At 42.0% G+C, this 23,839-nt stretch overlaps 1 protein-coding gene across 1 annotated transcript in view; it reads right to left on the reverse strand.

The window, feature by feature from the left end:
- Nucleotides 1-23,839, reverse strand: part of FLI1 (Fli-1 proto-oncogene, ETS transcription factor) — a 163,277-nt gene that overhangs the window by 31,281 nt on the left and 108,157 nt on the right. Inside the window, exons 4-5 of the mRNA XM_006873080.1 lie at nt 20,635-20,838; nt 7,316-7,381 (exon numbers count right to left, since the gene is read on the reverse strand). Coding sequence (XP_006873142.1) covers nt 7,316-7,381; nt 20,635-20,838 — 270 coding nt within the window. The remainder of the gene's footprint in view (nt 1-7,315; nt 7,382-20,634; nt 20,839-23,839) is intronic.

Here is a 23,839-nt window from a genome sequence, read left to right on the forward strand (position 1 = left end):
TATATATAAAACAGTTCTTTTACTGAGAGAAAGGAAGGATAATGGTTACTTAGAAAGTGTCCCAGACAAGCTGTCAAGTTGAATTCAGAGAGCTGGAGTCTGACTCTGGGACAGGGCTGGCTGGCTGAACTCCCTTGGGATTGGGGTTTCCTGCCTGCTGCAGTTTAGACAACGATTCTTTGTTTCCAGTTTTCTCTCTTTCTCCCTTCAATCTCTCTCTCAATCTCTCCCTCTCTCGCTCCTTCTGCCTTTCCTCTTCATTCCCTCCCATCTCTCTTTGGTGAAAAAAAACATGTTGCTTTCTAAAGAGGGTCAGATAGAAAGCAGACAAAACATTAACTCAGGAATTTCAAAGGAAAACAATTTTTAAAAAATGGAGAGAGGAAGCTACTGTCTATTCTATAATCATAAATCCTTTGGATCACAGAAACAGCTCACACACACACACACACACACACTCACACACATACTCAGAAATCATTCCTACTTTTGCTAAAAATGGATTTACTTCATCCTAAAGTAAAGGCATGTAATAACAAAGTTCTCATGAGGCTCTCCTGTGAGGCCTCTATACCTCAAGTCTTAAGTACATGTTAGTTGGCATGGGAGGGCCTATGGAACTACACAACCTGCTACATAAGAGATGTTATTTACTTCCTAAAAATAACAGGAGGTTACCTCACAATATTACAGGTCTTTTCCTTTGGGTCTACATGTTCCAGACCAACCCCTATTGCCCATGTGATGCTAAAAAGGCAATACACACAGCCGAGGTCCACACTGAATTCTATCTGGGAATCATTTTCTCCCTTCCTCCCCACTGTCCTCTGTCTCAAACATTGCCCACAGGCTGCCACCAAAACCCAGCCTCCCGAATGCAGGGCCCTCCTCACCCACTGCAGCAAAGGGACTGGTTTCAGGAACAAATGCTCTGAACTCATCTATATGTCCCCTCACCCAGGTGCACAGCGGAAATGCTCTAGATCTTTTTTAAACTAGAGAAAATGTTAAAGATAGAGAAAAGTATAAGGAATCCTAGAGGAAGGACTCATGCCCTACTTTGTTGTTGTTATGAGCCCTATAGTAGGTTTTGACTCATTGTTGTTGTTGTTGTCATGTGCCGTGGAGTCGGTTCTGACTCATAGCGACCCTGTACAAGGTTTCCAAGGCTGTAAATCTTTACAGGAGCAGAACACCTCATCTTTCTCCCACGGAACAGCTGGTAGTTTCGAACTGCTGACCTTGTGGTTTGCAGCTTGATTTGTAACCACTATGCTCCAATAGTGACCCTATATAATGGTTTCTGAGACTAAATCTTTGCAGGAGCAGAAAGCCTCATCTTTTGCCCATGGAGCAGCTGGTGGGTTTGAACTGCCTACCTTGTGCTTAGCAGTCCAGTGCTTATCCTACAGCCCCACTAGCACTCCTATACCCTACTTTAAGGGTTAAGAATTAGGGGTCAGTCTTATTGCAGTTCTCCCACCAGCACACCCTCCCAGGCCCCACTTTTACTAAGTGTTCTGGCCTACTCACAATAGAACCTTTAAGGGATTACTGGTTTTTCAGCCTACTGGAAGCAGATCTTGGCCCCACCCAGAGCTCTCCTGCCCATACTGAGACTTCCAGAGGACTTGGTGCTCCCACAGCGGCACCCATTGGGACCCATCTATGCTCCCTTTCCCAAACCCAACTTGAAAATTAACTCACACACACAGCGGACCCCCACACAAAACTGTTTTTTTTCCCTTTCTTTTAATAGTCATTTCCAGCTCTATCATGTGGCAGGTTTCTAGAGGTCTCCTATCTTTCACTGCTGTTGTTGTTGTTGAGTGTCGTAGAGTTGGTTCCAACCCATAGCAACCCTGTATAGAGTTTGAGGAGCAACTGGTGACCTTGAACCACCGACCTTGTGATTCAAACCAACTTTGCAGTCCAACACATTAGCCCACAGAGCCACAGGACCTCTCAATAACTTCACTATGGCCTCTAAGTCATAAAAAAACACCCCATAGTAAAAGCAAATGCTGGGAGAAATCGCAAGATTTGGAGCTACTCCAATTTGATTACTTACTAGATTTTCTGTTCAACTATAACACCCTTGAGGATAGATACTATCCTAAGTTCACTTATATCTGGGGCTCAGTCTAGTGTCCTATACATGGTAGAGTCTAATGAATCCATGAATGAATGGGGTGGGGAGGACATGAGTCACAGAATTTAGGTCCATTCTTCATTTAAGGTTCTGAGTGACTATAAAATCTGCCACTCGTCTTCTCTGGTCTCAGTCTCTTTTGCCATATGAAAGGTTTGAAAAAAATGTTCAACTTAAATATTTCATGATCTTTGGCTTCTTCATAACCATCAGAGAACTTTTTGCATGGAGTATGCATTTTGCTATTTGTTTATATGTAGTTTTATACTGTTGTTGCTGTTGAGTGCTGTGGAGTCAGTTCTGACTCATAATGACCCTGTATAGGGTTTCCAAGGAGCGACTGGTGAGCTTGAACCGCTGACCTTGCAATTCAAACAGACCTTGCAGTCCAGCGCATTAACCCGCAGTGCACACCGTTGTAGTTTCTTGTTAAGTGCTGTTGAGTGGGTTTCTAAGGAACAGCTGGTAGGTTTGAACTGCCACTTTGATGTTCAAATTGATCTTGTGGTCCAGAGCTTATCCTACAGCACCACACCAGGACTCCATGTGCACTCGTATGTCTCCCTAATTAGCTTTTAAGCATTTTAACAATTTCATCTGTGGTATGATAGGATATAATGTGGTATTCTTTACCACCTTTGGTATACTGTTGTGGTTAAGTGCTGTCAAGTTGGTTCTGACTCTTAACAATCCTATCTATATAGGATTTCTGAGGAGAAGCTGGTGGGTTTGAGCTGCTGACCTTATAGTTTACAGTCCAGTGCTGATCCTATATCTCCATACCAAGAGTTCGTGGCATACTGTTGTTATTGTTGAGTGCCAACAAGTCGGTTCCAACTCATAGTGACCCTGTATAGGGTTCCCGAGGAGCGGCTGGTAGATTTGAGCTGCCCACCTTGTAGTTCAAAGTGACTTTGCAGTCCAATGCTTATCCTATTAGCATACCTTAAATCCTCAAGAAATACTGCAATTGTTTTTAATAATAATTACTATTTTAATTTATTTTGTTTGTTTGTTGTTAAGTGCCTTCAAGGTGGTTCTGACTCAGAATGACCCTGAATAGGGTTTCTGAGGAGTTTCTGAGGTAGATTTGAACCACTGACCTCACAGTTAGCAGTCCAGCACTTATCCTAGAGTGCTACACTAGGACTCCTTTCTGATTTATAGATCCAACTTTTATTGATCACTTATTATGTGTCAGATACCATACTAAAAAGGAGCTCTGGTAGCATAGTGGTTATGAGTCAGGCTGCTAACCTCAAGGTCAGCAGTTCAAAACTACCAGCCATTCTGCTGGAGAAAGATGAAGCTTTCTGCTCCTATAAAGATTTACAGCCTCAGAAACCCTGTACAAAGTCTCTATGAGTCAGAACTGACTCCACGGCACACATCCAACCACCACCACCATTCTAAGTGACTTTCAAATATCATGTTATCACTGAAGAGTCAGCCCCCAACCCATGCACATGAAACAAAATATTGCATGACCCTGAGTCAACCCCATAATCTATTGTGGTTCAGGCCATTTGGAGCTATAACGTTTTCACTGGCTGCTCTTTGGCAGTAAATCACCAGGTCTTTTTTCACAGTCCATCTTAGTCTGTAAGCGCTGCAGAAGCCTGTTCAGCATCCTGGCAGGCAAGCCTCCACTGACAGATGGGTGATGCTGTGCATGAGGCCTTTTATGGGGAATCGAATCTGGGGGTCTCCTTCATGGAAGACGTAAATTAGTGAAGGCATACTATAATTACCCTTGCTTTATACATGAGGAAACAGAAGCAGAAAAAATGTGAGTCCAAAGTTACATCATTGTTTGATTCTAAAGCCTGAGTTCTAATCAATATGCTATACTGTTGTAAGATGCGATCGATGGATACATGCATTGAGTGTGCTTAAAGCGTTAGTTAAGGAATGTTTAAGATGTTGTCATTTTAAATATTAAACATATCAAGATAATGATGTGAGAAGCAGCCAGGTCGGGGGAGAGAACACCAAAACCTGAGTGGGTCAAAACCAACAACTGCCAACCTTTCAGGGCTTAACCATTTGTGCCATCCAGGGACTTAAAATTAACCCAGAGCTGAGTGAGTTTAAATGAATCCTGTCATCTCTCTGTGTCTTCTTTTTATTTGCAGACTGGGAATAATAGTAAACCCATCCGGCTGCCTCCTGTTGATGTGGTGAGGCAAGAACAAGACAATGGGGGTAAAAATGTTCCTCATGAAATCAAGGGTGCAGAAAGAGGCTGCTGCTATGTGCACAGCCACACCACCTGGAAATCTCCTTGCACAGAACCTGAGTGCCATTGTTTTCAAAAGGCTCTGGAAGGGGATTCTCTGAGCGTTTAGGACAAGGAGGGGGGTACCTGAATAAATTCATCTTTGAGAAAGAGAACAGTTTAGAGGAGTCATTGGAGATGAAGGTGGCAAAATTGTATGGACAAAAGAAGATAATGGGGAAAAGTCCATTCTATACCCAAACTTCTTTCTTTTTCCATTTCATATCTTTTAAAAATTGTGATCGCTTTTAGAGCTGAGCAGAAGAGAGGAAGGTAGGGAGGAGGGTGACAGGGGGGAGCAAGAAGCCTGGGTACCTTTGTCTTGCTAATGCACTTTGTTTTGTGGTGTGATGGGTTGTTCAAATAGATTCAGACCACCTCACAAGTGGAGAGTCAGAGAAGAGCAAGACAGCTCGAGTGGAAAGCTTGACTGGGAACAAAAGATGCACCTGCAAAACGCAGACGTAATCCTCTCCAGAGGCCAATGTTGGGAGCGCAATACCCAGCACCACCTGAATGAGGTCCTGGCAGTCTCTGTGTGTTTGCTTGGATGCTACAGTTAATTCATCTCAGAAAAGGGAGCTGCTCCTGCAATAAGCCTGAATGAGCCCAGAAACATAACAAACACACTCACCAAACACAAAAGGATCCGGGGAGAAATGCAGTATAGAAGGTGGAGGGGAGGGCTGAAAACGTAAGACTTCTAGAGAAGCCAAGAGTTAGTCATCCCTACAACTAAACTAAAACAAACTAGCTTCTAAATTTAAATCAGTATTTTAAGACCAACATCAGATACTCTCTCTTTGGCTCTGCCTCAGAGCCTTACTGGTTCACTGTGATATCAGCGGCACTCAGGTTGTAGAGATGGGAAACTGCAGGGTCCTCAGTCGGCAGTTCAGTGGTGCTCTCTCTCAACTGTACTTTCTCCCTTTCTTTCTTCTTTCCTTCCTTCTCTTTCCCTCCTCTTCTTCCCTTCCCTTCCTTCCCCTTCTTTCCTTCCCTTTCTCTCCCCTTCCTCCCTCTTTCATTGCTTTGCAGTAGATTCCTACCTTCAAATGAAGCCATCTTTGAAGCTCAACATGAGAGAGGAAGTCTGTGCTCTGTCTCTTGGGTCATCTCTTTACAGGCCAAGAGCTCTGTGAGTCTGGGCATGCTCTTACAGACCCTTCCTTTGACAGAAAACTGAAGTTCAGGATAAAGTGATTTGCTCAAAGTTAGTCAAAGGTGCCTTGAGCTCTGACCCAGTGTGTTTGCCACTATACTCTCCTATGAACCGACATTTGCAAAATGATGCTAAATTCGACCATCAAATAAAATGTGGTCCAGACTGTAGAATGAGATACTATACCTTGTTTTCACTGTAAAGTTACATAATTCCAATATGTAAAGGAAAATCGTAGCAGAAACAAAACTAGCTGAGGGTAGCATGGAGAAAGTAAAAGAGAAGAGTGAAGTGCGGGACCCTATCCAGAGAAGCAGCGATGCCAGAGATGGAGGCAGAGACGATGATGTGGAGAGACAGAGCAGCTGGGGACTCTAGACTCAGAAGGGAGAGGGGCTGTGTGCTGGCAGCTAGGAGGCTGATGTGCAGGGTAAACCCTTTGGTTTTTGAATGGTTATATATTCCCAAGTGCTTCAGTGTACATCAAAAAAAAAAAAAAAAAAAAAAAACAGAAGGATTGGAAGCAAATGCTATTGAATAATGATGCATGGAGGGGATTGAAAAACGAAACGAAATATGATAGGATGAATGTAAAACTGATGCTCTCCCATGTAAACTATCACTCAATTCACAATAAAAACTTATTTTTTAAAAAAGAAAGAAACACTAAAGTGTAAAGGAAGATCCATTATGTTCTATATTTCTTTCACACAATGTTCTGGTCATGAACTAAATATAAATTTTTAACAGGAAACATAAGGTCCTAGGTGATCAAACATGTGGCCTTGGGTCCCCATTTCCTCCATCACCCATGAGGACTCTGAACTGGTAGTAGATAAGGTTCTCCCCAGCTCTGAAACATTAGGTTTTGCTATACAAACATGTCATGGATACTGAAAGCTTCTGCCTTCAGTCTCTATTGTGGCAGGTATAAGCTAAGGAGAAAGAGAGGGAGAGAGTCTAGGAAGATAGAATGCCTGCCTTCTATTCATGCCTTAAGCCCCTTCTTAAATGTTTCCTCCACGGAACTGTTCCTTTTTCCTTATCATATTTTTTCACTTCCTCTTTGTTTTCCAAGAATCATTTGTTCACATTCTAGTCTCCCTTAAATCATTACCACAAATTAATTTTTTAAATGCCCAGAATCTAGCATATTGTGTGGAACAATAAATTCACTGTTTTGTTCCATAAATGAAGATGACAGGAAATCCTATTGTTAATACTTGCTAAAACACTTAATGGCAAAAATCATTTGCTAAAACTATTTTTTCTGTCTTTAAGCCAAACCAGCCCCCTCAATCACCTCTTTAAAAATAAATTAGCATTGATAAAATGTGCTTAAAAAAAAAAAAAGATTGTGAAGATGCTGAATCCTTGAAATAGTCTTTTCAACATCTTCAAGAGAGAAAACCTCTCAACTTTCAGTTTTAAAAATAAGTAATAAACATTTTATTCTGAGAGAACCTCCCCACTCCATGGCATAGACAACTGTCAGTTATATCTTTATGATGTGTTATGAAATATTTGAAAACCTTGTTGTATTTTTGCAACTAAAGGCCTAAGTGGGATAAACTTAGGCTTCTCATCTTAGGTGCTGACAAATTGAGTGGAATAAGGGGACTGGTGCACAGACCTGAGGTTCCCCACACATAGCTAGCAATATGGAACAAGATCATGCCTGGCACCAAAGCAAAGTCTAAGTGCATGAGAGAAACAGACTCACCTTCTTTAATACTCAGTCGTGAGGATTGGTCTGTGTGGGAGGTTGTATTATAGGCCAGCAGCGAACCTGGAAGGCAAAGAAAACTGAATTATAGACAAAAACAAATATATCATTCTGGGATCAGGAGTAGGAGTAGAGAAGGAAAGAGGAAAAGGGAATTATTCCTTAGGAGACACTGAGCTTCTGTTAAGGGTGATATAAACATTTAAAAATGGATAATGGTAATGGTTTTACAACATGGTGAAAGTAAGTGTTGTTGTTAGGTACCATTGAGTCAACTCCAACTCCTAGAGACGCTATGGATAACAGAACAAACCACTGCCCAGTCGTTTACCATTCTCACAATGTTTGAGTCCCTTGTTGCAACCACTGTGTCAACTCAACCCATCTCACTGATGGTCTTTCTCTTTTGAACTGACCCTCTATCAAGTGTGATGTCCTTCTTAGGGACTGGTCTCTTCTGATAACATGTCCAAAGTACATGAGATGAAGTCTCACCATCCTTGCTTCTAAGGAGCAATCTGTCAGTCCATTGTATATTCATCATGCTTTGCTACTACCATAATTCAAATGCATCAGTTCTTACTCAGTCTTTCTTATTTATGTCCAGCTTTTACGTCCATATGAAGAGATTGAAAATACCATGGCTTGGTTCAGGTAAAGTTTAATCCTCAAGGTGGCATCTTTGCTTTTTAAAAGAGGTCTTTAACAACAGATGTGCCCAATGCATCATTTGATTTCTTGACTGCTGCTTCCATGAACACTGGTTGTGGATCCAAGTAAGATGAAATCCTTGACAACTTCAATGCTTTCTCCATTTATTGGTCCAGCTGTGAGGATTTTTTTTTGTTCCTTTTATGAAGAGATGTAATCCTTATTGAAGGCTTTGATCCTTATCAGTAAGAGCTTTAGGTCCTCTTACATTTAGCAAGCAAAGATGTTCTATTTGCATACTGCAAGCTATTAATGAGTCTTCCTCCAATTCTGATGCCATGTTCTTTTCATAGTCCAGCTTCTTAGATTGTTTGCTCAGCATGCAGACTGAATAAGCATGGTGAGAGGATAACAATCCTAATGCACACTTTTCCTGATTTAAACCAGGCAGTACCCTCTTCTGTTTGAATAACTGCCTCTTAGTTTACATAGAGGTTTGTATGAACACAATTAAGTTGAATGCCTTTGCAAGTTAATAAAACACAGACACACACCTTTCTTGGTATTCTTTGCTTTCAGTCAAAGGGATATCAGCAATGATATCCCTTATTCTACATCCCCTTCTGAATCCAACTTTAATTTCTGGCAGTTGCCTTTGGATGTATTGCTGTAACTGTTTTAATACCTTCAGTAAAATTTTACTTACATGTGATATTGATATTGTTTAATAATTTCTTTATTCTGTAGTATCACCTTCCTTTTGAATAGGCACAAATAAGGATCTCTTCTAGTTGGTTGGCCAGTTAGATGTTTCTTTTTTTTTTTTTTTTAATGTTTTATTGTGAATTGTGTGATAATTTACATGGGAGAACATTAGTTTTACATTCATCCTATCGTATATCCTTTCATTGCCATGGTTACAATCGCCTCCATGCATCATCAACCAACCAAAGGGTATATCCTACAAGCCTGCCCCCACCCACTTCCACCCCCGCCCCACCCCCTGTCATCAGCATACAGCCCCTCTCCCTCTCTGGGTTTAAAGTCCCCAGCTGCTCCATCTCTCCACGTCATTGTCTCTGCCTCCATCTCAGGCATCACTGCTCCAGTTAGATGATTCTTGACACAGATGAACAAGTGCTTCCATTGCTTCATCTGTTTCTGGTCAATGCCATAAGTACAGCTTGGAATTCTTTCCTCAGTCCCATTGGTTCTTGATCATATGCTAACTCCTGAAATGGCTGGTACTGACCAAATCCTTTTGACACAGTGACTCTGTATATTCCTTCCATCTTCTTTCATCATTCAATATTTTACCCATAGTATACTTCCCTATTGGAACTCTAGTCTTGACGTTTTTCTTCAGTTCTTTCAGCTTGAGAAAGGCTGAGCATGACATTCCCCTTTGTTCTGTTAACTTTAGGTCTTTACACATTTCATTATAATACTTTGGCTTCTCAAGTCACCCTTTGAAATCTGTTCAGCTCTTACTTTATAATTTCTTCCATTCATTTTAGCTGCTCTACATTGAAGAGCAACTTTCAAAGTCTCTTCTGAACACAAAGTCACTGAATTGTACATGTAAAGAATGTTGAAATGGCAAATGTTTTGTTGCATACATATTTACCACAATTTAAAATAAAAGAGTAAAAGATGGAATGAAGAAGGAATAAGTAGAGAAGAGATAGGGAGAGGGGAAAGAGACTGATGACTTCTGGAGGGACAGAAAACGTTAATTTTTCTTTTTTAAGGGAGTGAGAATCAGGAAGTCAGTTTCCTGGACCTGGTTCTGCTACTAAAGTCACTGTGTTATTATGGTAAGTGACTTTTCATGTCTAGACCTTAATTTCATCATCAGACACAAATAAAGGGATTGAACAGAATAGAACTTAGTACTCTTTTCCTATATCAGATAGTAAATACTTTAGATTTTGAGGACCAAATACAGCCTAAGGCATACACTCTTCTTTGTTTTTGCTTTGTGATTTTTACAACCTTTTAAAAATATAAAATCCTTTCTTAGTGTAAGGGCAGTACAAAAGAAAAACAAAAACACAGGCCAGAATTGCTCAGATTTGGTCTGTTGGTTAGTTTTCCACACCTTGGCCTAGAAGATTGTTAAAATTTCTTCAGTTCTGTTATTTTTATTGATTTATTTTTATGCATAGGCCCATTTACAGTAGGGGAATTCATTATTGGTGAAAGGAGTTGGGAAGTAGGTGGGGGTGGTAATATTCCAAATAGTAACTTTTGCTTTCCTTTGCATATAAAAGAGTTTTAAAAATTTCTTTATCTTTTAATTCTATTTTTTCCACAAACTTCTTGAAGCACCCTCATAAGGATTCAACTAAATAAGTGGAGTGATACATTGAAGTTTCTGTCATCCCTAAGTGCTGATTTATAATCTATAAAAAATAAAAAGTTCATGTATACTTATTCAGCATGAGGTACAGGCATTTTGAAGGAGTGACTTTGCTTTTGTTGCAGTCTCCCCTTTTTTCTAAAACAACATTTGTTCCTTTGTTTAAAGTGAATTCAAGTATTTTATTTTATAAAATTTAGGCATTTGTCAGATTTTCCTTGAGATTCTTCTGAAGAAACCAACAAGTACTACTAAGACCAGGGTTAGGAGCTACTTTTACAAAATCTCTCGCCATTAAGTTGATTCCAACTCATACAACCCTATAGAAGAGAGTAGAACTGCCCTATAGGGTGTCTGTCCATTATGTACTCATTATGGAAGTACTGTCCTCATTACGGAAACAGACTTCCAGAGCTTTCTTCCATGGAGCAGCTGCTGGGTTTGAACAGCTGACTTTTTGGTTATTAGTTGGGCACGTAACCATGATGTCACCAGGATAGGCTTAACGTATGAAGGGGCTTCAAAGAGTCTATATAAAAATGGATTTGAAAGATAATAAAAATGTTCCACAAACTTTTGAAGTTCCTTTGATATGTTTGAAGGCTCAGAAAAACAATCTCTTCCCTGCTCCTGGTGACCTAGTGCATTCACTTTAGGACCAAGGCTGGAAATGGACAGGCAGAACATTCTTATTTTTTGTCTCCAGTCTAGGAACTGCTCACCCAACCATGGGCATTTGGCTGTGCATCTGAGATGAAATTTGGACCCTCCCAGGTCAGACAAAGAGGAAAAGATCTTTATAAGGCCTGTCTTCTGGCCTAGAACACATGGATTTAGCACATATGAGTGTCACTTGTAGCTCTGAAACAGTTCCAGATGTAAAACAAAGGGTGGATAGAGTCAAGACTGCTATGTGTCCAGAGTGTGGTTATGTGGACATTTAAGAACTGAGAGAGTCACATGAATGTTATACCTAAGAACCATTCTCAAGAACATCATTAACAACATTTTAATATAATTTTTATATATAAATTGTTACTCAGACAAGAGTTTGCAATTGTTGTTAGTTGCCAAGAGTTGGCATCAACTCAATGGTAACTGGTTATTTTAGTATGGTTGTTGAAAAGATTAAATAAAATAATGCATATAAAGTGTTCAGAACAGACCCTGGCTCATAATATGTATCTGTTATGGACTGGGTTGTGCTCGCCAAAATTGTTGTTAAGGGCCATCAAGTTGGTTCCAACTCATAGTAACCCTGTATAGGGCTTCCAAGGTTTTAAATCTTTGCAGACACAGAAAGCCTTATCTTTCTCCCATAGAGTGACTGGTGGACTGGACTGGAACAGCTGACCTTGTGATTCGCAGTCCAGTGATTATCATATGGAGCCACCGTGCTCCCTGTTCCCAAAAATATGTGTTGTAAATCCTGACTTCTATACTCAGACGTGTATTTATAATCTCATTTGGGAATGGGTTTTCTTCTTTATGATAATGTAACAGTATTAGCTTAGGATGTGCTTTTAATCAATATATTTTGAGATATAAAAGGAGATCATGCAAGGAAGTAAATATGGGAGACTAGAGAAACCATGCCACATGAACATTGCCAATGATTCAAGGAATAGAAGCTGAAGAGATAAGGACTTTTCCCCAGAGGCAACAGAGGGTGCCTTCCCCTGTAGCACCCTGATCTCAGATATCTAACTTCCCAACAAAACACTGGATTGCAAGGTCAGTTTGAACTACAAGATTGGTAGTTCAAACTTACCAGTCGCTCCTTGAAAATCCTATACAGGGTTGCTATGAGTCAGAACTGATTTGATAGCACTTAACAACAACAAACTACAAGAAAATAAATTTGTATGCTAAAGCCACCCACTATGGCTTTCAGTACTAAAAACTAAAACAGCAATAAAGGCTAGCTCCTGATAATACTATTTGTATACCCCTTCCTCCCACGGACATCACAACAACATGCTTATCTTCAATGCCTCCTCTAAGAAAGCTTGATGAGCTTTAGTGTTGCCCTCTGGCACTGGAATTATGAATGGGTTCTTGCTGCAGTAAGAAATAATCCTCTATTTGGAAGAAGGTTAAGAAATAGAACTAAGTGTTCCAAGGGGATAGGAAAAAAAATCTCAGGAATAAGACCAAGAATGTCTGCTTCTCTGTCCCCACATTCTCTCCCTCAGGCTAAAGCCTTACTGCTGGAGCAAGAAAGAAAAATGATGGTCTCTGAGGATCAAACCACCTGAGCCATTAGTGCAGATTCAGCAGAGAGCACGAAGCTTAGATAAACCACATTTATTAAATTTTCCCCTTGGTGAAAGTTCTTCTTTGGGCACACATGAATTCCACAGGAAACTCTCAGAAAGCCAAGAGAAAGGGTCATTTGACCTCTCCAAAGCTTGCATGAAATACATATTTCATGGTAACCTAGAAAAAGGGTTTTGCCCTGAAGACTCTTCTTGGTTCAAGTTTCATTCCTAGAAGGAAAGGCTGCCCTCCCTGAAGTGGTGGGGGCTTCTGGCCTCTCTCTCAAGGGACCAACATTACTTCGGCTTCTTGCAGTTTTATTTAACCAGTTTCTTGGGCTACTGAGGGTAGCCCAACACACTCTTTTCTTAAGGGAACTTGTTCTGGGCAGGAAGCTCCTGGCTGTGGAGTTCTTTTTCCTGCTCTGAGTCATTTTCTGCCCTGACTCTGGAGGACTTGTGTATTGCTGAATCCTTAGCCTCTACTGATACCAGCTATGAGTCGGAACTGACTCCACAGTGCATAACCACCAACCACCACTGACACCATCAGCACTACAGAGCAAACCTGTAAAAAGGGAAGCTCACACTTCACTGGCGCCTTATTTCCATTCTCCCAAATAATCCTTATATGAACTATGTAAAGCCCTGTCACATTATTCCCTCTTTTACAGATGAGGAAATGGATATTCAGAAAAGTCAAGGAATATTCTCAGGATCACACAGCCAGAAAGCACAGGAGGTAGGATTCCAATTGCGGTCTATGTTGAACACCTATTCCCAGGTCAGCCTACTGTGAACGCTCCAGAAAAATCAAAGAAAGTTCCAACACGGTGTTAAAGATAGGTTGGTGGTTAGCTCTGGGGAGGCAGTAGGGTGGTGACTGACAGTCAGCACACGGGAGGTTTCTATTCTATTCCTTGACCTTGGTGGTTATATGCATGAGGATTCACTTTGTGGTAATGCCCTAAGTAGTGCACTTATGATTTTTACACTTTGATGCATATTGTACTTCAATTAAAGTATATTTCTCAAGTTACTTATGTGTGCATTTATGTATACTGGTGTCTTTCTGCATGCATTATGTATATCTATTTCTTTTGGACCTTTCTTCATAGCACAAATGGTTAAATACTTATCTGTTAACAGAAAGGATGGCAATTTGATTCCACACAGCAGGCACTTGGGAAGACAGGCCTGATGCTCTGCTTCTGAAAGGTCACAGCCTATGGCACATATGGGGTCACCATAAATTGGAAATGACTTGATGGAAACTGATTAGGTTTTTTGTTTTGTTTTGTTTTTTAAACTTTATTTCCCCCTGTAAACTATGCAGTGGCTGTTGATGGGACTGGGATGGTCTTCACAAAATAAAAGCATAAGAAAAGCAATTTCCCATTTTTGAGTCCATTGTCATGAATACAGTACTTGGGGTTTGAAAGAAGATGGAAATGAACACAGTGACACTTTGCAGGTGTCGGGATAAAGCCCCAACAATAGGGCTTTCTTCCTCTGCATTCCCTCCATCTAACTTACTCTTCATCTGGGACACCTGGAGCCAAAAGACAAGGAACTGTCCCAGCACCAAAGCGCTTTGTCTCCTGCCTCATTGTGAACACAGAATTCACCAATTTCTCCCTCCACGCCTTCAGTTTTGCCAGCCATCCTCCCTGATGCTGCCCTTCCCATCCCCCTAATCTGGAATAGACTGCAGTGTATGGGTGAGGCAGGGGAAGGCAGGAGGAGTTCGGGAATAGGCTCTGCAGTCATTATACAATAGGCCTGGCTGACTATTGAGTCCCAGGGAAATCTGGCCTTTTGTTCCTCCGGAGTTCTGTTCTCCTTTACCAGTCAGAACCTAGTGCCTGTAACGGATAACACTTCACTTGCTTAATTGCCCAGACCCATCACCTTTGCCCTACCATCTGAGGTTGCAGGTGGGAGTACCACAAAATGCAAAATGTGTTTCCCATTACTTTTAAATTAAAAGTGGGAATCAAGATAGATACGTTTTCAGGGGTCTCCCTGTCACACAATATATTTCACTCTCTTGTGTCGCCACTGTTTCAAAATGCAGACTTTTAGTATTGTTCACAGGTCAGACGCAGACACACATACATACAACACATAACTCTTTTGTAAAATGAAGAAGATTCTTTTCCTTCTTCTGTCTTTAACTGTCTCCACCAAGGACTTGTTGGTCTCCTAAACATCCCCCAATTGTCTCCAGTGGTCCAGAGTCTGAGCTGCCAGCTGGTAGCTTCTCACTTCCTTTGAGATCTCTCTAGATCTTGGCCTGTGAAGGGGCAAATCTCATTTCCCGCAGTCTTGCTTCTGGAAATATGGCCTCTGCCAAATGGGGTGTGTCTGAGAGAGATACTGGGAGCCACCAATCAGGCCCAGAGGCAGACGGGCTTAGTGTGGTGATAGGTTTTACTTAATCTGCCTCATTCCAGAGGCCACAAGGAAAGTTTTTGGAAAGCATTTATATCTTGGTACAAATAAAAACAGAAAATGCTGTGGGAAAAGTGGCCTGGCCCTTGAAATGGAAGTCACAGGGGAGCAAGGCCAATTCTAAATTGAGATGGGGGACTAGTGTGGTACAGGGTACTTTGCTTTTCTCCATCCTGTTATCCAAGACTGTGGCCCAGGTTTCAGACTGGGAAAGAAAAGACTCAAGTCTTACATGCCAGGCCACAGAATGCCTATGATTCGATGTTGGAAGCACCATTGGCTTCAGTTGCTATGGCTTTAAAATTGTTGTTGTTAAGTGCTGTCGAGTCAGTTCTGATTCACAGTGACCCAATGTAGGGTTTCTCAGGAGTAGCACGTGGGTTTGAAGTACTGACCTTGTGGTTAGCAAGGTTATCCTATAGCACCACACCAGGACTTTGTTGTTGTTGTTAAGTGCCATCGAGTCGATTCTGACCCATATTGTTGTCGTTAGGTGCCATCGAGTCAGTACCGACCCATAGCGACCCTATGCACAGCAGAATGAAACACTGCCCGATCCCAGGCCAACCTCACCATTGTTGCCATGCTGGAGTCCATCGATGCTGCCACTTGGCCAGTCCATCTTGTTGGGGGCTTCCTCTTTTTCTCTGACCCTCCACCTTACCAAACATGTTATACTTCTCCAATGACTGGTCCTTCCTGATAATATGTCCAAAGTATGAGAGACAAACTTTGGCCATCTTGGCCTCCAAGGAGCACTCTGGCTGCACTTCTTCCAAAACAGATCTATTGGTTCTTTTGGCAGCCCATGGCACTTTCAATATTCTCCTCCAACACCATAACTCAAAAGCGTCAATTCCTCTATGGTCTTCTTTATTCACTGTCCAGCTTTCGAATATAGCTTTCGCATGCATATGAGGTTATTGAAAATACCATGGCTTGGGTCAGGCGCATCTTAGTCCTCAAGCTGACATCTTTGCTCTTCAAGACTTTAAAAAGGTCTTGTGCAACAGATTTACCTAATGCAATACATCGTTTGATTTCTGACCCATAGCGACCCTGTACAGGGTTTTCAAGAAGCAATTAGTGAGCTTGAACCACCGACCTTGCAGTTCAAACAGGCAGTCTGGCGCATTAACACACAGCACCACACCAGGACTGTTGTTGTTGTTACGTGTCGTGGAGTCGGTTCCGACTCATAGCGACCCTGTACAGGGTTTCTGAGGCTGTAAATCTTAACGGGAGCAGAAAGCCTCATCTTTCTCCCGCAGAGCAGCTGGTAGTTTCGAACTGCTGACCTTACGGTTCGCAGCCCGATTCGTAACCACTACGCTACCAGAGCTCCTTACTACTTGGCTTTAAAATGGGGGTTATACATAATTTTCCATGTGGTTTCCACAAGGGGGCATCCTGTTCACACTGAGCAACACCTGGGGAAATGCATGCTGAATTTAGAAGGCTAGAAATAAGTCTCAGGGGATTTTGCCTACTCCAGCTCCAACCCCAGTCCCAATCCCAGCCCTATAGCTCTGCAATACATTTCAAATGGAGATGATGTATTCACAAAGTATCTACAGTCACTTGGCCTGGGGCAGCTGAAATACTGATGCCAAGATAGAGAGACCTCAAAGGAAGTGAGAAGCTTCCAGCTGGCAAATTTGCCTTCCAGATAAGGCAAATAAATCCTAGTGCTCCAAGCCATTAGGCAGTCTATGAGAGACGTACCCTGGGTGGTGTGCACGGCTGCTAACCAAAAGGTTGAAAGTTTAAGTCCACCCAAAGACACTTGAGAGAAAGCCTGGCAACTGAGTTCCAAAACACCAGCACTGAAAACCCTGTGAAGCACAGTTGTATTCTGAAACATGAATAGACAGCCATGAATCGGGGTTGACTTGATGGCAACATTTTCCCCTCCTTTCCAATACAGGGACTCAAAATATTGCTATTTCTTCTCTACCCAGGAAAATATTTATGCAGCATTTAAAATTTTTAAAGTATAGTACTCCCCTCCCAGGCAACCAGAATAAATTACTCAAGCACCTTTTGTGAAAGTATACATTGGATGCCAGAACTTCTTAACCTACAAGGCTTCCCCTTTTCTATTACAGTCCAGAAGATCAGACACTTAGGAGAAGCACCACCACTTCAGACTCGTCTGACAAGTTCACATGCTCAGTGCCTAGCTTCCCTCTATCAACTCTCCTTTGCTCCACAGTGATTGCTCCATCTGTGCTGAGGATCACAGCCATTTCTCTCCCACCTAGTGCCAAAGTGGAAATGTCTGCACTCCACACACCACACCCCACGCCCAGAGAACAAGATGACAAAACATCAGGAATTAGTACCCATTCGCCCTGCTTTGACTCATTCACCCCAACCTCTTTCCCCATAGCATTGACCATCCCAGCAATCCCCAATACAATAAGTCGCTGGTCAGGGCCTCCCATAGGCATCTTAGCAAGCTAAGCCAACCCCTACCCAGCCTTAGAGGGTACCAGAGGGAAAGCCTAGATGTAGAAACTAGTGCTTAAGGGGCTTTGCTTTCCAAATCAAAAAGCAACAAGAGTCAAATACTTTCCCCTGGAGGTGGATCATTTTAAAGTTAGGTTCTTCACAAAGCCTCTAGACTATTATGAGTACTATGCTGGGGCAAGTTTGCTTTTTTTTTTTGCCTTTTTCTTTAACTTTAATATATTACTATTATCTTTTTTATTTTGCAAGCAAATGTTGTTTTAATAGCCATGCACAAACCCCTTGGTATATAACTTTTTCAATCAACATAGTATCATAAACAGCTTTCATGTTTTTCCACAATAATTTTAAGGACACAATACTGTGCGTCTTGTAGAAGCAGTATTGTTATGCAATCATTTCCTGATTCAGGAAAAATGTCCTGCATTTTCAAAGCTCTCCCCTTAGTGTTGTTAAGTATTGTTGAGTCGGTTCTGACCCATAGTGACCCTGTATAGAGTTTCCAAGGAGCAGCTGGTAAGCTTGAACTGCCTACCTTGTGATTCAAACTGACTTTGCAGTCAGTCGCATGAACTCACAGTGCCACACCAGGACACCAAAGATCTTCCATATATGTAGTTAATTCCATGGCATCTCAACTCTGAAAACATGCTCCTTTCTGGAAACGTCATACTTCCCTTATACAAGGGGCTTCAAAAAATTCATGGGAAAATTCCATTGTTGTTCCATTCCATTTTCCAAGAAGTTTCGAAGGCCCCTTGTATCTATAAATATGTTCAAATCTTTTCGATTACTGAAAGAAAAAGCCATCAACATTTTTCCTAACCCCAAGTACCAAACTCCCTGCCTCCACTTCTTTACCACCTGATCATTCGTTTGTGTTGTTATCTCCGCTCCCCTGCAATGGAAAGCCTTCTTAATGGCCCCAAATGTCTTCCTCAATCACATTCCAAAGTCATTTGAGCAGGTGTTTGTCTCACTTTCGTGTCTGTAGCAGGGGTTCATCTGTGACAGGTCCTGATTAGTACTGGCTGGGAGTTGGGCTTCTCTGGCCTCCTATGAATGCAGTGCTCAGGGATCCCATGGTTTGAATAAACTTCCTCACCCAGACTTAGAATATGCTTGGACATTCCCCCAACAAGGGCATCTGCAGTAGTGCCCAAAATGATAGGACCTGTTAACTGTCCAGAATATACTGCTTCTGCATCTCTCTTTTCCCATAAAGGAAACAAAGGGTTAATGATTCCTGAATCTCCTTCCATGAAGGATGCTGGGGAGAAGTAGGAAAGGCAGAACTGGTCAGTGTGTTTGTTTTCTGGCCTCTACTTCTTGTTGCCCAACCTTTCTGTGCCTACCTCCACCCCTGCCTAGTATCACTGCAGCATTCTGTCCACCAACAATACTGTTTTTCACTTTGATTATTATTCACCAAATGCTCAATGGCTGATAAATTTGAAGGGCTTCAAAAAGTCTATGGAAAAATGGAATTGAAATATAATGGTACTTTTCCAAGAACATTCTGGTACTTTTCCAGGATCCTCATATAAATCACTGCTGTTGTTGTTAAGTATTGTTGAGTCCATTCCAACTCACAGTGACCCTGTATAGAGTTTCTGAGGAGCAGCTGGTGGATTTGAACCACCAACCCTGTGGTTAGATCACTGGAAAATGCTAACTATCCAAAGGTCAAATAAAACTAGCTGGGAAATGGATCCCTCCCTTTTTGAAATGGCTGTGCCTTGAGCTGACTTCATGTTACAAAAAGACTCAGACATGAGGTCACTGCTCAAGTGTTAACATATAACTGCATCCTCCACAGTCTCTTACTGGTTACCAGATGCCTCAGAGAGGTAATCAACTAGATAGCCTGGATGCAGGGGCAGAAATTTCTGAAGACATTTGCTTTTTTACAACCAGTGTGTGCCCCTGTCTCACTCCCACTCCCCACCCCTGGCCCATGTGGTGTACTGTTGCCAGAACACGATAGAGGATCACAAACATGGAAAGGTAAAGGCCTACTGAGAAACAGAGAGCAAATAAAAAAAAACTAACCAATAAAGAGCCACGAAGACAAGAAAAGCGGGCATCTTAGGTGTCATCAGAAGATTTCAGCTTTTGAAAGAAACTTAACATCATCTAAGAGTCTCTGGGGAGCGCAAACCTTAACATGCTTAGCTGCTAACAAAAAAGTTGAAAGTGTGAGTCAATCCAGAGATACTGGAAGAAGAGCATGGAGAGCTACTTCTGAAAACTCAGCCACTAAAAACCCTATGAATCACTTGCACTCTGACATACATGGGGGGTTGCCATGAGACAGAGTTGGCTCAATGACAACTGATTTGGTGAAACCATCTAAATCCCTTCTCATTCAATAAGTCCAGCAAGGTTCCCAGTAGCCTTGGGCATTAACAGCACACTCACTACACCCTGAGGCCACCCAGCCTATCTTTGAACTGGATGCACTGATAGAAACTTCCTACACAGAGTAAACCCAAATCTGCTTTCCTATAGCTTCAATTCCTTGATCCTAATAGCATCTTTTCAAGTACTAAGCAACAACCACAGGAGTGTTAGCGTGACCCAAGGATAAGAAGTTGTTAGCATGTCAATTTTTAAAACCTTACTTCCTAAATCCATGAATCCAGACTTTCCCATAGGAACTTTAAATCACTGCTCAGGAAAACACCAGCCAAGGTGTTTTACCCTGCATAAGATTATAGGTCAAAATGGTTTCTGGAAAGGGAAAGAGACTGCCCTTCTCGTCAGAAGACTCAGGCTGACCCTTGGAGGTTCCACTAGGTCTCATCTATTTTGCCTCCATCCTTAATTTTCCTCCCTCCACTCTCTGCAGAGGATAGATACTGGACACTTCAGGCTTGGGCCTGCCCCTGGTGGCACCTGTATGAGTCGCTCTGGTCTTGGCAACTTTACAGGGTCCAAGCCTGCTACTCCCTCAGCATCTGCCCAACATAAACTGATAGCAGGGAATTGGTTTCCTCTCCTTGGGCTGGCTCTATGGGAAACTAGTCTTCGTGATGACAAAGCAGGCTTGGCAGAGCAGGGTTGGGGTCTGGCCTCTGAAGCTGGGCTCCTACTCTGGAAGCAGACAAAGCACTTACTGTCCCTGAGGTAACTGAGGTGTGACAACAGCACTTCCGTGTTATAGAGGGAGGTGGCGCGGAGGAAGTCCTCTTTGTTCATTTTGCACAATTCCTTGCCGTCCATGTTCTGGAAGAAGGAAGTGTCAATCTCCATCAAGCCGTATTCCTTTATTGCCCACTCCAGCCACTGCCGCACATGCTCCTGCGTCCACAGTGTGGGGTCTGTAGGGAATAAGAGCCTGGTTAACAAAGGTGGAATGGACAGAGGTTGCTTCTCTCTGCTTCTGAGGGGAAGCTATTCACCTCCCAGATGGTCCTCCCCAACATTCATTTGGCCCTACTACATCTGGTACTGCCCAAACCACTTCACCCTCTGGGCAGGATCTTAGATAGTATCCTGACAGGATGCTTTTTTTAAAGTTTTCAGTGGGCAACTAAACATTTTCCTTATAAATGGTGACATCAAAATGAAAATAAACACAAAGTAACTATCCCTGGAAAGATGACAAACCATGTGTATTTTAGAAATATTAATGGAGACTCAGATCTCTCTAGAGGGGAAATACACACACACAAACATGTTTACTGCAAGCCCATCTGTGTCATTGGAAAATCAAGTGGTGTCAATCTTTAACATAAATCCACTATAGGTTTTCCTTTGGGGTGGAGGTAGGGGGTGGGAATGGGGGACAGCTGTGTTGCATTCCTACCAAACCATTTCTGAAGTTTTTGTGGTATTTTAACCCTCAGAGAGGAGAGATGGTATGAGAGAGAGAAGACCTTTGAGCCTTTGAGTGAACATAAGTAACACGAGGACTGAGGTCAATTAGGGTTCTAGTGACTCCTTCTCAGGTACGTGTGTGTCTGTGGGGGCCTCTTAGAGTCCTCAGGTAGGCAGAGAGCTCTTCTAACTTATCATTTACTAGAGTCTGGAAGCCATCCTTCAGTTGGCAGTCAACTATTAATTAGTGAATCCAATAAGCCCCATAAATATGCTCTTCAGAGAAGAAACATCTGTGGCCCTCACCCTCAGGAAGCATCTATTCACTTGAAACTTTCAGAGCACAGGGTAGGAAAGCCCCCAATTGAGCAGCACATTTCTTGGTGGTAGTTCAAGTCATTACAAGAGGAGTGGAATAGTATGAATTAGGAGCGTCAAGGAAGGTTCATGCAGGAGGTGAGATCTGACATTTCAATGAAGGCCATTTGCTTTTAGTCTCCTGCTTCTACTGGACCTGTGTTACTAGGTTGTTTGGCAGGAGTATCTGTGCAACCTCTCAACCAAGCCACAATGTCTGTGACTATGTCTGTGACCTGGACAAGAATGGGCATTTGGTTCTAGTGATTAGAGAATGGACACATAGAAAGAAGGAAGGTTTTATGATATTCCTCACAACCTGTGACTTGGTTACCAGAGGCGAGTTCCCCAGCTCTGTGACTCAGAGCTTTCGTCCTTGTTGGCCTGGACTCTGCAATTCACTTTGTGTTTCTGGGTAGCAGGCTGACTGCATTGCAAAGTGTTCAGCACTGGCCCATGTATAGTGGTGTCGATGTGTGTATGTATGGGGCATGGAGGATCTGGCAAAAGAAAGAGTCTGGGAGAATTTGGAGTTCCAGGCTTCTAGTATGCTGGAATGTTGTACCAAGAATCTAGTATCCTATACTGTTGTTGTTGTTAAGTGCTGTCAAGTTAGTTCCAACCCATAGTGATCCTGTATAGGGTTTCCTAGGAGCAACTGGTGAGCTTGAACCACCAACCTTGCAATTCAAACCAGCTTTGCAGTACAGTGCATTAATCCCCAGTGCCACACCACAACTCCAGTATCCTATACTAGTAACAACCAAAATTTTGGGTGCTTACAATGTATAAGCCGCTTGTGAGTCCTATTTTTACATAACAGGAAAATACTGCAAAGTGGGTTCTGTTGTCCCTATTTTGATATGGAAATCTGGAATCTTGAAATACTTAGTAGCTTGTCCTGGTAAGTGTCTGAGCTGAAATCCCAATCAAAGTCTTCATGGACTTAACTTGATAGGAGAAGTAGGTATTTCCCTGGCACCCCAAATCTTGCCATCACACCCCAAATCCTGGTTTCCCTCACCTACAAGTTACTCTGCTGTTAATGCCAAAAGCCAGAGCTCTGAGGGGAAGCTCATAGAGCTTCACTCTTCTAATACACATCCTTATCTTTGTCGAATACATTTCTTTCTTTGCTCTATTTACTCTCTTTTACTCTCCAGACTAAGCATTGAGCAGGTAAATGGAAATAATTTTGCAACCATCTCAGAATGCTAAAGGAAACACCTTGGGGAAGGGGGTGTTGGATTATGTAGCATATTCTCTCATCTGATCTCCTAAATGTCTCTTAATTCCTCATTTGTAGTATCCAATGTTTCATATTCAATTTTACACCATATATTTATTTTATTATTTCCTCCCTTGCTTTGGGCTCTGTCACAATATTATTTCTCTCTCTCTCCACAGCACAATGAATTATAAATCTTCCATTCTGGACCATGGTAAACTCTTCCAAATGTATTTCCTGGATGATTTAGACCTTGTTTCTTCCCATCTGAACGGGCAGCTGGTGATTAACTAGGGTCCTCGTTTATACTTGTCTTAAAATCCCACCATAAATTCAATCAGTTGCTCCACAAATGCTTTATGACCTTGATTTGTGGGCTTGCACAAATGAGCCTTCCTCTCCTGTCCAGCAGACTGACCTGGAAGAAGCCAAAATGTCTGAGGATAAAGCTTAGAGATTTAGTTAGAGGTATAATACTTGAGTAAATCTGTAGCAAGTGAAACTGCTTTAAAAATGTTTGGATATAAGTTTATGGCATTTTCATGATTGTGCTATGGCTAACTTGCCTCACTGAAGAAGAACATTTTGCTATTCCTTTTGAAAGAGTTCCAGTGCCAGTATAGAGTTGGAGTAGAGACCAAGCTTTCTAACTACTTCTGCTCCCTTTCTGTAATCCCTTTCCAAAGTAACTACGGAATGAACAATGCATCCCAAAGCAATCTCTGATCCCCTAACACTTCATTCCCTGAAAGATGTCAGTCCCGTGCTGGTAGCTGTTTGGCTGAAGCAGGAGAGTTTAATACCAAAGGGCAAAGACTTGATGAGGCCTCAACTTTGCTTTGGGAAGAATAATGATGCTCCCTTCAACAATGTCAACATTAACACAATTTCGTCATCTGCCTCATTTATGTGAGGAG

The sequence above is a fragment of the Chrysochloris asiatica genome, unplaced genomic scaffold (assembly GCF_000296735.1).
Source record: "Chrysochloris asiatica unplaced genomic scaffold, ChrAsi1.0 scaffold00222, whole genome shotgun sequence".
NCBI lineage: Eukaryota > Metazoa > Chordata > Mammalia > Afrosoricida > Chrysochloridae > Chrysochloris > Chrysochloris asiatica.